Source organism: Geotrypetes seraphini, chromosome 11 (genome assembly GCF_902459505.1).
Source record: "Geotrypetes seraphini chromosome 11, aGeoSer1.1, whole genome shotgun sequence".
Classification (NCBI taxonomy): domain Eukaryota; kingdom Metazoa; phylum Chordata; class Amphibia; order Gymnophiona; family Dermophiidae; genus Geotrypetes; species Geotrypetes seraphini.
Genome location: NC_047094.1, coordinates 71,993,186 through 72,008,508, shown reverse-complemented (window position 1 = coordinate 72,008,508; position 15,323 = coordinate 71,993,186). Strand labels below are relative to the sequence as shown.

General features: G+C 42.0%; 1 protein-coding gene across 1 annotated transcript in view; it reads left to right on the top strand.

Annotated features, from left to right (window-relative positions):
- LOC117345509 (hemicentin-2-like) overlaps window positions 1–7,343 on the top strand; it is an 83,492-nt gene extending 76,149 nt beyond the window's left edge. Inside the window, exons 7-8 of the mRNA XM_033914264.1 lie at window positions 1,097–1,203; window positions 6,515–7,343. Coding sequence (XP_033770155.1) covers window positions 1,097–1,187 — 91 coding nt within the window. The 3' untranslated portion in view covers window positions 1,188–1,203; window positions 6,515–7,343. The remainder of the gene's footprint in view (window positions 1–1,096; window positions 1,204–6,514) is intronic.
- Window positions 7,344–15,323: the final 7,980 nt, after the last annotated feature.

The window sequence follows — 15,323 nt, the reverse complement described above, 5'->3', positions numbered from 1 at the left end:
AGAGGAGGAGAGTTGCTGGCAACCCCCACCAAGATAATGCCCAGGGCAGTTCACCCTCCTCGCTATGCCATTAGTGCTAGTCTTTTCCAGCATATATTTTTGATTGTGTGCTTAGGGCCGGATTCTATAAACTGCAAAGGGCCTTAAGAATTGCCATACTGGGACAGACCGAAGGTCCATCAAGCCCAGTATCCTGTTTCCAACAGTGACCAACCCAGAACCCAAATAGTAAAACAGATTTTATGCTGCTTATCCTAGGAATAAGCAGTGGATTTCTCCAAGCCATCTCAATAATGGCCTATGGACTTCTCTTTTAGGAAATGTTCCAAACCTTTTTAAACCCCGCTAAGCTAACTGATTTTCACCATATTTTCCAGCAACAAATTCCAGAGTTAAATACATGTTGTGTGAAGAAATATTTTCTCCGGGTTGTTTTAAATCTGCTACTTAGTAGCTTCATCGCATGTCCCCTAGTCCTAGTATTTTTGGAACGAGTGAACAAGTGATTCACATCTACCCTTTCCATGCCATTTATTATTTTATAGACCTCTATCATATCACCCCTGAGCCATCTCTTCTCCAAGCTGAAGATCCCTAGTCGCATTTAGGATGACTTTTAGTGTGATTCTATAAACCGCCTGAAGAGCTTGTAGTCACACACACAGGCACACTGCATGAGTGACATTTAGGCGCAACCATTTATGCCACTGAAAACTAGGCCTAAATACCCTCGCCTAAGTTGTTTGCAAATTGGGCATATTCTATAACAGCGTGCCTAACTTAGGAGAGTGCCCAGGACCCGTCCCTTCTTCTCTGGATATGCCCCCTTTTGAGATCTGCACACCACTTTATAGAATAAGCTTGGAAAGTTATGTGCATAAATTCTAATTAGTGCCAATTTACTTGTTAATTGGCAATTATCAGCACTGATTGTCTTGTTAAACAATTAAGTTGCATGTGCAGCTTTGATTGCTCTAAACATAGTGTATACTATTAATAAAATAAAAATTTTCTGGCTGCCTTATCCCTTCCCTTTATAGAATTGCCGCTTCTGTGCTATTCTGAGCTTTATCTGCTTGTCTTTGCTTTTTTATAGGGAGGAAGCTGGGCAACGCAGCCCTATTTATAGAGGGAGCCTGGAGTCTGTGCCTTCTGTGGTGGGAGACACCCAACCACTGGTTAAGTGACCTGCAGTTCACACAGGTTGGTACTGGAGCCCAGCGAACTCTGTACTCTTTCCACATTGTCTCCTAAACACAGATAAGTTGTGTTGAAAATCCAGCATGGGATGCTTCACCATATGTCCAGTGCTGTCACTAACAAGGGAAGATAAGGTTGCAAAGGAAGTTGGTTGAAGTTTCTGGCATCAACATAAAAATGCAAGTGAGATCCATAGTCAATAGTGGTGAAAGAAGAGAGTAGATCACAGGCGGTGAAGTAAAAATGCTTTTATTAAAAATAGCCCAATGTGGTCACATTTTGCCTATGGAAGGCTGCTTCAGGCTAAAAACACGGGCAGGGTCAAAGTACACCAATAGAACACAGAAAAATGAAAAAAGCACCAAGTGCTGAAAAATTGGAACTAGTTTTTATTAAATAGTTGTTTCAACACTTGCATTGTGTTAAAAACCCTCCAAGTGTATGATACATACAGCAGTGGCATAGCCACAGAGGGGTCTGGGGATGGCCTGGCTCTCCCAATGTGTGGTTTGGCCCCACAAAAATGAAGCATCTTCTTTGGCTTGTGGAGGTCCACACACTTCTCCAGCAGAAGCGCTTCTCTCCATAGCCAGTTAGTTGGAAGCATTTAAGTTGGGCCACTGCTGCACCCCTTCCCCTCCAGCAACCATGCTTGTTTTTTGCCAAACTGAGCATGTTCGAGAGAGACTTCCCTCCTGTACATGAGTCGGAGATCTTCTCCCATGCAATGGCATAGCAAGTAAGGTTGGCACCCAGGGCATTGGCGCACAGCATCGCTGCGCTGTACACCCTCCCCACTCTTCCCTGCCGCTTAAGCGTCCCTCCGACCCCACATACCTCTTGAAATGTTCGCCAGTGCAAACAACATTTTCCACCTGCTGCTTGCATCGGCCTCAGCTCCTTCTGACATCACATCCTGGTCCCGTGACCAGGAAGTGACATTAGAAGGGAACCGAGGCCTGGGTGAGCAGCAGGTGGAAGATGCGCAGGGGACGGAGAGGAGGAGAGGCACTGGTGCCCCCCCTTTTACAATACTACTGCTCCCATGTACATTCAGTTTTGGAGAAAACAGTCATGATTATGTGGGGTGGGAGGAGCACAATGGTGGCTTGAGGGAAGCACCACCGTCTGCCAAGCAGTTGATAAGGGAGTGTTTAGGACTCCTGCCATCTCAGTATGTGGGGGAACAGAGAGCAAGGGGATGGAGCAAAATTTTGTCTCTCCCCTCCGCCAGCCCAAAGTCTAGCTACACAGCTAATGTATAGGAATCATAAGGTGCACATGGGAGCTCTTTAATCAGGCTAGTGGCACCATTCCTGGATTTTGGAACCATTTTTTGGATCCTTCTGAACCTGTCTGTTGGTCTGATTGCAGCTCTTCAGTGGGAGGAGTTAAATCATCACCCATGAAAACAGGAGGTCAGATTAGTTTATATGATAGCCATTGGCTTTGTGACTCTTGGATATGTGCAGTACTGAAAGCTGTTACGTCAAAATTCAGGGATTGTTGCCCAGGGCAGAGGGGGGAGAGCAGGATGGGTTTAAACATAAGGTAGACTAGATATTGGCACAGAGCAGCTGTAGTTAGACGGCCATACAATCTCAACCATTGACATATACTTGTACCTAAGGGTAGGAGGGCAGTTACACTTTATTCCGGGATCAGTGGGTTGTTTCCATCCACCCATCAGGATCTGTAGGAAGCCTCAAAACTTCAGAGGCTTTTCCCCCCTCTCCCTCATACCTCTTCACTGAGCATGTTCCTCTGCTCACCAGTCTTTCTTCCTACAAGCTAGGCTGTAGGAACTTATCTTTTCTGCTCGTGTTTTTTCGTGATATTTTAGTATTTTTCATTTGCGGTTTTTGCCCTCGTTCTGTGGAGGTTCCCTGTGGGGACATCGTTGACTGTGGGTGATCATAGACCATTGGAGAACATCTGCTTCTGGGGCGGTTCCCTGCTTAGCAGTAAGTCCCTTGGACAGCCTGCACATCAGATCGGGGCTCAGGGACCATTCCCTTGGGACCTTGCTCTCCCCAAGTTCGTCCGCTAATGGATGGAGCGCAGGCTGAACGGTTTCATGGAGGCACAACCGGGATCGGAGCCTCCACCAGGCGTTTGCTCAACGTGTCCAAGGGTGGCAAAGGTCTCTGACTGGTGGTCAGGCTGGTAGAGTATCAGAAGACTTGAAATTTGGTTTTTCAAGTTCACTGAGGAACATGATCTCCTTGTGAGCTTTTAGCTCTGTCTGCAGTTTCATTCAGTACATGTCACAGTGAGTAAAGTCTGACAACCTAAATCAGCAATTTGGGGGGGTCTTAAAAAGGGGGTTTTGAATGGTTTCCCTGCATGCCCTACCCCTCCCCACTTCTAAATTGCTGTTTTTGTAGGTTCTTGTGATTTTCCTGGGCAATTTTTGATCAAAATCAGCACTCGCATGGCCATCTTGGATTTTTCCCAATTTGAATTTAAAGTTATTTTTCATTCTTTCCAGCTTTGTTTTTGCAAGAAAACCTCATAGATGTCCTCCTCAGGGCAGGATGGGATGGATTCATGCTTTATTTGCAGTAGATGGCTGTTGGATGCTCAGCCGTGTTCCATGTGCAGTGCGGCCGGCAAGAGGGGCAAGGTTTGCCCAGATGCGGTACCTTCAACCTCCAAGGAGGATCTTCAAGTGCCTTTTGCCCCAACACCCACGAAAATGGCATCAGGGGGCCCTGGGAAATGCGCTGGCGACATCTCATTGAAACGCAAGTGCGACTCTGGTGATAAACCTCTCAAATCTTCCAAGCATTCCAAATTTGAGATGTAGAGGTCAGCTTCCGCTGCGGAGGATGGTTCCCCCCTTCCCTCTCCCCCTGGAATTTATGAATATGTGTTATTAGGCATAATTAGTTAAAAAGTTTCTGCCTGTTTCCCTTCCGGCCACTGTGCCGGTCATAAGGACCCCTGCTCCAGGAGACCAAGGTCTTTCTTCTGGCCTTCCAGTGGGGATACCGGGGAGTAAGATGGCTGTGCCCACAATTGTGCCAGACAATCTTTCCATCCCTCTGCTTTCACAGGGCAGTTCTGCAGCAGCCACAAATGTGGTGGATCTGGCGGATCTCCACAGTGGCAGCCTATGTGAAGGCTTAGAGGTGGTTACCAGGCCTGGTGCACCTTGAGACAGGTGAACCCTTCTCTTCCATCGATTGTTCGTGTCTTGGAGTTTCTGCAGGATGGCCTGAAGAAAGGTCTAGCAGTAGCTTCGCTCTGGGTACAGATTGCTGCTCTTTCGTGTGTAGGCTCTTCCTTCCCTGAGGGGCTCATTGGCAGTTCATCCAGATGTGGTTCGTTTTCTACAGTTGCGTTGCAAATAATGTCTCCCTTGCGTCTTCCCTGTCTGACCTGGAACCTTAATCTGGTTCTTTGCTCTCTGGCTCATCCCCCATATGAGTCTCTAGAACAGGCATCTCTGATGGATCTCACGATTAAGACGGTCTTCCTGGTGGCTATTACCTCAGCCTGCAGGGTTTTGAAGCTTCAGGCTCTCTCCTGCAGGGATCCCTTTCTGCGTGTTATGGATTCCACTGTGATGCTGTGTACTGTTCCTTTCTTCTGAAAGTGATTTCTGCTTTCCATGTGAATCAGGAAGTCCGGCTTCCTGCTTTTGGTTCCTCTGGTTCGAGGAACCAGGATCGGGTATTATAGTCCTTGGACGTGCACAGAAGTTATTGCAGTATCTGGAGGTCACTGATGAGTTTCACCTCTCTGACCACCTGTTTGTTTTGGCAAGTTCTGCCTGCAGAGGGAAGCCAGCTTTTAAGGCTATCATTTCCAGGTGGATTCGCATGGCCATTTCCATGGCTTACGTGGCGGCTGGAAAGAAACCCCTCCTCGGGGTGCAGGCTCATTCAACCAGAGGTGTTTCGTCCTCTTGGGCAGAGTCGTCGGCTGTTTGTCTGGATGAGATTTGCAGGGCTGCTACCTTGTCCTCCTTGCATACATTTACCAAGTTGTGACAGTCAAGCAGGATGCTGCTTTTGGTACCTCTGTTGTGGCAGCGGGCTTGTCAGTCTCCCCTTGAATTTTCAGGACTACTCTGTTACGTATCACTGGTTCTGGAATAAAGTGGGATTGTACAAGAATGAAAGATTAGGTTCTTATCTCTGCTAATCTTCTTTTGTATCGTTTGTTTATTTATCCCCCACCCTTATCCAGGGCGAGTTTCATGTTAACATACAAAATAAAATATAACATTTATTGTACAAAATACATCAAGACCAACCCTATAACAACTACATAAATACATATAAAATCAGATTGCATAAAACATACTAACCAATCCTAACTTACATCAAAATATAAATCCACACTTTATTCCGGGAACCTGCCATATACTTGCTGATTTGCCGATTGTCTGCCTTTACAAGTACTGTTAAGCTGGATTTCTGTTTTCTGACCAACCTTTATAAGAGTGCCATCAGAATGGGTTTAACACTTGGTTTTGTGGGGGTTCCTAGGTCAGGTGCCCCCTTCTGACAGTGCAGGCTGTGTCTCCCAATAGCACTTTTTTATCGTACAGGTTTCTAAAGTTTCATAAACTGTTTCATTTTTCATTGTTGCATTTGGTCATATGAGCAGAATTGATATAATTGCCGGGGAGTTTCCCCGTTCCTCTCTCTCTCTCTTGTTATTATCCTCTACAGATGTTCTTGGCTGCTTTAAGACTGACTGGTGAGCATAGGAGCATGCTCAGTGATGAGGTATGAGGGGGAGAGGGGAAAAGCCTCTGAAGTTTTGAGGCTTCCTACAGATCCTGGTGGGTGAACGGAAATAACCCACTGGTCCCGGAACAGAGTGTGGATTTACAAGAAAGAAGATAGCAGAGGTAAAAACCTAATCTTTTGTTAATATTTAAAAGTATGATGTCCAATTGTTTCTTCACAGACTCATTCTGGAAAAGGTGGTATTGGGTGATGAATGAATTTTGAGGTTATTTATCAAAATCTTCCTAAATTAATTTTGGAAGAGGGGAGGATGCAAAGCTGAAAGTTCACTGAGGACACCTAATATTCTTGTACTAGAATTGGATGAGGAGGGTATTAATATGAAGCTCAAATATGAAAACCCCAGAATTGCTGTTCTTTATGCTTAGCTGCTATAAGAAGGGTCACTTGTGTTCACTGTGTATAAGTTTAAAACACTTTGATGACAATTCTATGTGATAATAGGCAAGGAATAGTATAAGTGTGACATCATAAAACAGTCCACTCATCTAGTTCCCTTACATGTTTTGCCCATGTTGTAAAAATCAATTTCTTTCTTTCTTTTGAAGGTCCAAAGATGCTTAACTCTTTGAAACTCTTTGATTCTTCATTATAATTCTACACAGTGGCTTGGTTTCTATATGCCTGACACGCATTTCTGCTTCCACCGAAATAAAATGTGCCTTCTGTACTTCTGCAGCCCTTCCTTGAAAAATCATTTGTAGGAGGGGGATGGTAGAAAGGTGTGATCTGGGTCTCATGTTTTCTGATTCTTATTACGGATTGAGCCTTCAAAGAGCGAGGATGCAAGAGAAGCCTCCAACAGCAGTATTACAAGACAGAGCAATGCCAGTGGTTATCAACAGTCATGGACCGCAGGTGTTTTCATGGCAGGCTTCTGAGCCATTCTAACAAGAAAAACAAGACTTTTTAAACTGAGGGATAATTATAGAATAAACCGTAGGTGGGCATGGTGTCTGTGATTTGGGGGGCGGGCAGGCAGGAATGTAACTATATTACTATGACTGCAATAGGCAAAAGCTATGTCGGAGCTAAATCGTTATGCCTTTTCCCATTGCATTCTGGGACTTGTAGTCCAGCATTTGTCACACTGGGTATGTACTGCTGTGATTCACAACTGAGAAGAAATCTGATTATTCCAAAGTGATTTTAGCAGTTTTAAATAAACACTGCTCTTTCTCTGTTTCTTCTGTTAACTCTCTGTAGCAGGACCTTTTGGGTGCTGTTGGGTAAGCTGATGCTAAAGCAGAACTATTTTTTGGGGTTTTATATTTTTACACTGTAGTTAAAAATGGTGAAATTAAAAAAAAAAATTGTGTGTGTTGCTGAATGGATGCACAGTGTGATGTAAATCAATTAAAATGTTTCATAAGAGGATATACTGTATTTGGAAACTTAATGCCTTTGTGTTGCTTTTCTGGGGCTTCCAGCTTACTTTTATTTAATAACTTAACACTTATTTACTACAGTAAAAAGATAGAATCTGAAGTGGAGAATGAACTTTTCTACTAACAGTTAATGCAAGAACAATTTATTTGTATAGTGCTACCAGGCGCGCACAGCGCTGTAAATTATACATGTAAGAGTCCATGCTCAGAAGAGCTTATAATCTAATTATGACAGACACACAGAGGGGGCTAAAAGGTGGTAGGGAATTATTAATGGAATGACAGACAAAGAAAATTACATTATTTATTCCATAGGGATTAAGGCATGACCTCCCCTTACTCAACCAGTAGTTACCAGCCATATCCCACCACCCAAAGATATGAAAAAAACAGTACATTCTAGCCTGTATTATGAGGGGGTGCTGAAAAGTTCTCAGCCCAACCAACCAACTTTCTAAATTCTGAGCATTATTTTGCTACTATAGCTGAAAAGAGTGTTATTTTATTGCCTAAGCGCCAATGTTAAAAACAAAATTCTATGTTTTGATATTATTTCAGATCATTGATTGAACTATATCCATGTCGTTCTCTTCTTGGTTGGGAACCTTTCAGCATCCCCTCTTACGGCTTTAAACACAGACAACTGAACCCAGCAGAGAAGAGCAGAGGGGTACTCTTAGGAGGTACGGCAGTGAATTTCACATTTAAAAGTTCCCAGGTGGGAACAAAATACTTTACAGGCCCTTTTGAAACTAAATATAAATATAATGAGATTTCCTCACAATTGGCTAGGGAAGATTTGTTTTCTCAGCAGGCTCTGTATTATGGAAACTCGAATAAAGCAGGAAGATTATTGGCCAACTATCTTAAAGATAAAAAAAAGGAAAGTAAAGATTGCGGCCATTAAAGATGAGAACAGTAAAATTCATACTCAAATTGCAAATATTTTAAAACAATTTTTGGAATATTACAAGCTTTATATTCCTCTGAGCTTTATTCAAATAAAGAAATTGAGGGTTTAGAATTTTTTAAATTTAATTCATGGGCCAAAAATTCCTGAGCATATAAAAGGAAATCTTGAAGCGCCTATATCACTTAAGGAACTCCAGGCAGCATTGAAGTCCCTCAGAGTTGGATCTGCTCCGGGTAGTAATGGATTTACAGTGGAGTTTTTCAAATCATTTCAAATTACACTTTTACCTCATCTTCTAAATTTATATCAAGCACAACTGACTAAGGGTACTATGGCGGAATCTTTAACCATTGTTTTGCCGAAGCCAAATAAAGATCTCATGTTGGTTTCAAACTACAGGCCTATTTCTTTAATTAATGTGAATGGAAAACTTTTGGCTAAGTTATTGGCTCTAAGATTAGCTAAGGCTCTCTCTCCCTTGTATGATTGGTATGCACCAAACGGGTTTTGTTGCTCTAAGACATTCTTCCAATAATACCAGATTGGCATTTCATATGCTAAATTTAGCAAAAACTATGGATGATCCAGCCTTCTCTGTTTCTTTGGATGCAGAGAAGGCCTTTGATCGTGTAGAATGGGCTTTCATGTATCAAGCAATGGATTGGTTTGGAATAGGATCCAGATTTATTCAAATGATAGTTCTTCCCTCAGCTATATTATATATTGATAATACATTTTCAGAGCGTTTTTGTCTGAAGAGGGGAGTTAGACAAGGATGTCCCTTATCTCCTTTGCTTTTTGATATTGTTCTGGAACGCTTGCTGTTGGCTATATAACAGGCAAAGGAGATACAGGGGATTCCTTATGCAGATCGGGAATATAAGAACTCTGCTTATGCAGATGATATCTTGCTTCATTTGAAAAATCCTGAATCCACCATTCCGCATTTACTAGAATTGATTGATAGATTTGGTAAATTTTCTGTGTACAAAATAAATTGGAGTAAATCAGAGGTTCTTCTGTTAAATGTGCATTGTGCAGGAGGACTATTTGATCCATTTCCATTTCTTTGGAAGGAAGAGGGTATAAAATATTTAGGTATCATGATTCAAAAAATATTGGAAGACACAATGACAGCAAATGAAAAATCTTTATTGCTGAAAGTCAAAAAAATGTGTGAGCATTGGAACCCATTACATCGTTCTTGGTGGGGGAGAGTCCAAACTGTCAAGATGATGATTTTGCCTGTAGTTTGCTACCAAATGAGTATGTTGCCAGTTTATTTTCAGGGGTCCTTTTATAAGAAATTGAATGGAATTCTCACTAAATTTATTTGGCTGGATAAAACAGCTAGAATAGCTTTAATATCTTTACAAAACCAATTGCGGTGGGTGAGGTAAATTTCCCAAATTTTTATAGATACCATCAAGCTTTCATACTGCGTCAGGGTATGTATTGGATCCTCCCTGAAGTCTTGGAGCATCTTCCGGACTGGCTTTACTTAGAATGGCAACTTATGTCCCCATTAAGGTTATCAGACAAAACAGAGCCTCAGTTGTACCTTCAATATAATCAAACAACTATATTGGTTGTCTCAGTAATTTTTATATAGCTTCGCTATAATCTTTTATCCAAACCATAAGGGTAGATGCCCCTGGCCTTAAATCTCTTCGTTGGTCCACCTTTTATTAACACATTTGTTTTTTCTTCTTTACATCGTGAATTAGTCCCTGTTGTAGTTCCCTCGACCCTGAAGAAAGTTTCCTCTTGTGAAACATGCATGTTGGGAGAGGTGGAGAATGGACAACATCACTATAAGCCAGAGCTAAGTTTCATTAGTTTTAAAATATTTAAATAAGATTAAAGTATTTAAAATAAGTTTGAAAAGAAAAAAGTAATAAAGAAAAAACAAATGTGTTAATAAAAGGTGGACCGACGAAGAGATTTAAGGCCAGGGGTATGTACCCTTATGGTGGTCTGAAGGTCCATACATTTGGATAAAAGATTATAGCGAACCCATTACGGTTATGTCATATATTGAGTATCAAGTTACCCAGAATTTATAAGGACAATAGCATTCTTTTTGCCACCTGGAAAACCTTAAAATTTATTGATAATTTAACATCAATCTTTATGGTTGAACTCCAAGATTCAAATTGGCGAGTCTAAGATCCTCTGGAAACATTGGCTGCAGGCAGGTATACGTGTTATCAAATGGGAAATTGCTTGATTTTTCACAACTGCAACAATCATTCGGCATTGCAAAGTCTCAAACATATAAGTGGTTGCAGTTGAAGCAGCTATTCAGAAGGGGTTCCTTGATTGGCGCAACTTAAAAAATCTGTACAGTTTGCCGGGCCTATGCTTCCAGACAGATTTGCTAGGGCATCAGGCAGCCAAGTGGTATAAATTAATATCTGAATTAAAAATAAAACCTAAAACTAGTCTAAGAGACATTTGGAGCATTGAGATAAAGCAACAAATTTCTGCTACTCAATGGCCACGGATTTGGACTTGGAGGATGAGATGTACAGCGTCGGCATCTATGAGACAAACTTGTTTTTTTCTGTTATATAGAATTTTTTGGACCCCAGTTCATTTGCAGAAGTTAGCTAGTTCTAAATCTAATAGATGTTGGCACTGTCATCTTGAAATAGGGACACTGGATCATTTGTTGTTCTATTGTCCTTTGATACTCAACTTTTGGAAATCTATATGGGGACATATTAATTTGATTCTGGAGACTGCGGTTCCGCTGTCATATGAAGCAGTAATCTGTGGAACATTGTTATCTCCTACACCTCCAATAGATAGACATAAAAGCAAATTACTTGGTATAATGATTGGGGTAGCTATGCAAATGGTCACTAAAAATTGGAAGAATTTTGACAGATTAAATTTCACTTTTTGGTGGAATTCATTATGCTTGTGTTATAAATACGAGAAAATTAATTCTGAACAAATGGGTAATAATAAGTTGTTTAAACTGATGGGTCCATTGACCAATTTTATCAATTTTAATTAAATGGTTTATTCCCTTATTTCCAGTTTGATTTGCACATCCAGGGAAGGGGGGTGGGTGGGTGGGAGAGGGATATTATATTAGGATTTGTTTATTAATTACATGTTGTAATAAAAACATACTGTTGTATGGTTTTATTGAATACATTGGAATTAGGGTGGGTGGGGGGGTGATGAAAATGGTTTCTTATATATTTATTGATGGATGTAAGTGCTGTTTTTCAAATTACTTATATGTATTCCTTTATGCACTGTTTTTAGACTGAAAAATTAATAAAGATATATAAAAAAAGGAGGTACGGCAGTGAATTTCAAATTTAAAAGTCCCAGGTGCACGTGTCACTATAACCCACCCAAAACCTACTGTACCTACATAAAGATCACCCCTGCAGGCATAAGGACTATTGCTGTGGCGTACAAAAAGTTTTGGTTGTGTTTTGGAAGGCTCACCATACAATATAAGCAGGTTATAGTGACGTGTATCTGGGACTTTGAAATGTGACATTCACTGCAGTACCCCTAGAGTGCTCCTCTGCTATGCTCCGCTATCTGTGAACAGTTTGTTAAGAATGCTGGCTGCTAGCATGTCTGAAAACTGGCTTTTGTGCGTTTTTCATGTGGCTGTCTTTATATTAGAGAGAGCCAAAAAAAGATCAATGCACTAAGGACCACAACGTCTACATAGGTCATTTAAAAAAAAAAAAAAAGATAGGCGTCTTGCTGTTTTGAGAATGGATGTTTTCTCTACTGGATTTCTGGACGTCTTTCCTAAGTGGTGTAGCAAGGATAGGAGGCAGCTAGGGCTGTGGTGCCCCTCACGCCCTCCTCTCCTTTTGCATCACCCTGCTGCTTCCATACCCCCATGCCACACTCATGCCCTCCCTTTCCATTCACGTACCTCTTTAAATCTTCACCAGCATGAGATGCTTCTTTGGACTGCTGCTTGGCCCGCGTTGGCTTTCCCTCTGATATTTCTTCCTGGCTCCGAGACTCGTAATTGATTTCAGAGGGAGCTAGGCTGGTACGAGTAGCAAGCTAGAGTAGTTGCTCGCTCTGGTGAAGATTTAAAGAGGTACGGGGCTGGGGGCGGGGAAGGGAAGGCACAAGCATGGTGCGGGGGGGGGGTGTAACAGTGCCGGCACCCCCACCAAGATGGCACCTGGGGTGGTCTACCCCCACGCACACCCCCTTACTACACCACTGTGTAGACCTGACTGCTTAACCTCTCCCAGAGCCAAAGAGTAACTTTTGATACTTTTGGAGGGGTATATAGTAGTATCATTAATGCCAACATGGATGAGCAGCATTGGATAATAGTCATTAGGTTTGATGAGTCTTGGCAAGCTCTTCATAACATCTTGGATTTTGGCACCAGGCAGACAACATACCTTCCAGGACATCATGTCTGGTCAGCAGATGGATGCCTCTGTGCCTCTCAGAAGGGAATCATCAACCACTACTACCTTATGACTCTTGGTGGTCATGGATCCAGCAACTTTGGGGATTTTGAGCTTTGGTCCTTCCTCTCCCTGGTATGCTCTTATCTCCACTTCCAGGGATGCATATCGGTTCTTCAGTTCAATGGCAGGTAGAGTCACAGTATCAGTCCTTCAGGGTCTAGTAATCTGAGTCTATCTTTCCTCCCTCAACTTCCCCACTGCTGGAAATCTTGGATGCATCATGATGCATGGCCTCTTCTCCAGTGCTGGAAATCTTTGATACCTCGTGAAGCATTTCATTGATGTATCGCTCATTCCCACATATGCTTCTCAGTCTTGCTGCCTCCTCTCTCAGTTCATTTACTTCATGATGGATTCAAGCTGAAGACAGTTTGCACATGGAACCACTCTCTGCTTGGGTAACATTTTCTGTCTGCACAGAGACAGAAGCTGTAACTTGAGCAACAGCTTTGGTCACACGATGCTTCCTAGCCATATTGTGGTTGCAGAAGTACTTGCACCTGATGAAAAAAAAAAATTCCTACACAAGCAATGCCCTATTCTTAATTGGCTGAAGGGCCTATAAATCAAAAGATCAGTCCTGGGGTAGGGAATTAAAAACCTAAACAGAGACTTTCCTGCTATTTGTGCCCTAATCTGATCTTATGTTTTGAAATGTAACCTAAAATACTAATCTAGATTAAACACATTTTATATGAAACCCCAACAGAGACTCTAAAAGCTACATTATTTCCTAAACTGGTTTTGCTGAAAAATCAGAGTACTGAACTAAATAAGTGCGTTTTTTAGTGCCGGCCACCACGGTAACAGCTCCAACACTCATAGGAATTCTATGAGCGGTTTTGTAAAAGGGGGGGGGGGGGGTGGAAGACAAGGACATTAAAATAGACTACTGAAGCCCAAGTTTACCTTTTCCCAAGTTTGAGTGCTAGGAAGTAAGATATTCTAAAGTAGAGTTTTTCTTCCCCTTAGCAGATCATCACTCAGCACCTCTTCAGGACAAGGAGCAATAGAGGTCTGGGTTATCTTTTTATTAGCTGTGCTTCTAAAGTGGAAATGATGTCGGCTACACCTGGATGAGCACCCTGCACTGATCCTGATCTTTTGACTTTTCTCTTTAATCAGGCACTATTATTTAATTGAAAGACAACTCTTCCCAAGTTTTGAATGCCAGCAGGTGAGATATTCCAATGGAGTTTATCTTCCACTTAACAGATCATCACTTAGCACCTCTTCAGGACAGGTAGATTAGATAGATTGTGAGCCCACTGTGACAGATTGTAAACCGCTTAGATAACCTTGGTAGGCGGTATATACATAATAAAAATAAAAAGGTGCTACCGTGTTAGCGTGTGCTAAGTGTTAAAGACGCCCATAGGAATAATGAACATCACATCTTTAATGAACATTTTTATTGTTTAGCATACGTTATCTCTGTAGCGTCCTTTGAGAAATTCCCCTCGTAATGTTGAAAAACAATTTTAAGCTCCATTTTTTACCTACCCTAAATCTGCCCCCATTGCCACACACTTCTTGTGCTGCTAAATTTAAGAGTTTAGTATAAAATTAGGCCCTCGGTCCTATTGTGAGCATAAATCTCAAAGTTAGAAACATAAATCCTTTGAAGATTGGACCCAATGTATTTTGCTTCCTCATTAAAGTATGCTAATCAGTCCCTCCACCTCTTTTCTTCCTTTTAGACCTCGTATTAAGAATTATAAGCAGAGCAATGCGGTGTTCCTTTTAATGGGGGAGGGAGACCTCTTTCTCTTTCAGGTTGGTGTCAGCATGCATTAGATTAAAGGAAACTTGCCTTTCCTTCAGGCTCTGCAGTACATGCCTTTTTGTCTGTAGGAGTACTTGGATATTTCTGGCCCAGGAGATGGGGAGTACACCATTAATCAAAAGTTAAATAATGAGAGTTGCAGCCCAAGCAAAAATTATTATGCAAGCTAAAATCACAGAGAGAGAGAGAGAGAGAGAGGATGAGATGGTCAGAGACAGAGGACTTTAGAAGTAGGTCAGGCGAGAAACTAAAGCTATTGAAGTTGACCTGTTACAGAGCCGGAGCACATGTCCAGCCCACTGCTTACATTTCATCTTCCAAAAGGTGCTTTTATCATCAGAGGAGCTGTCAGATTGTACTCCCTGGTAACCTGCTTCTATCAGGCCATCACTGGCCTCCAGAATGTTTAATTGAACTGCTCACAGGAAGCAGCAACTGGGAGATGGCACAGGGGCAGACTGCAGAAATGCAGATCACTGCTCCAACAGAGCTCATCCAAGCAAAGCTCTACAAGGGGGTGACAGAAGGGCCTGGGAACCAGAGAAGAAGGGATGGGGAGGGTCATGAGATGGACCTAGAGGAGAAAAAGGAAAACATTTCAAAAATGCTCCTGTGAATTTTATCATAAAATCTCTATTCTTCTTTGTAGGGTTACCATGCATTGTCTTTAAGGAGGACAATCAAGACATGTCCTTTTGGATTTCTTCTAAGGCCTCCAGGTTTTCTGATTTCTTAGGAAAATATCCTTTCTCTTTAACGTGCTTAAGATGCAATACATCTACCCACACA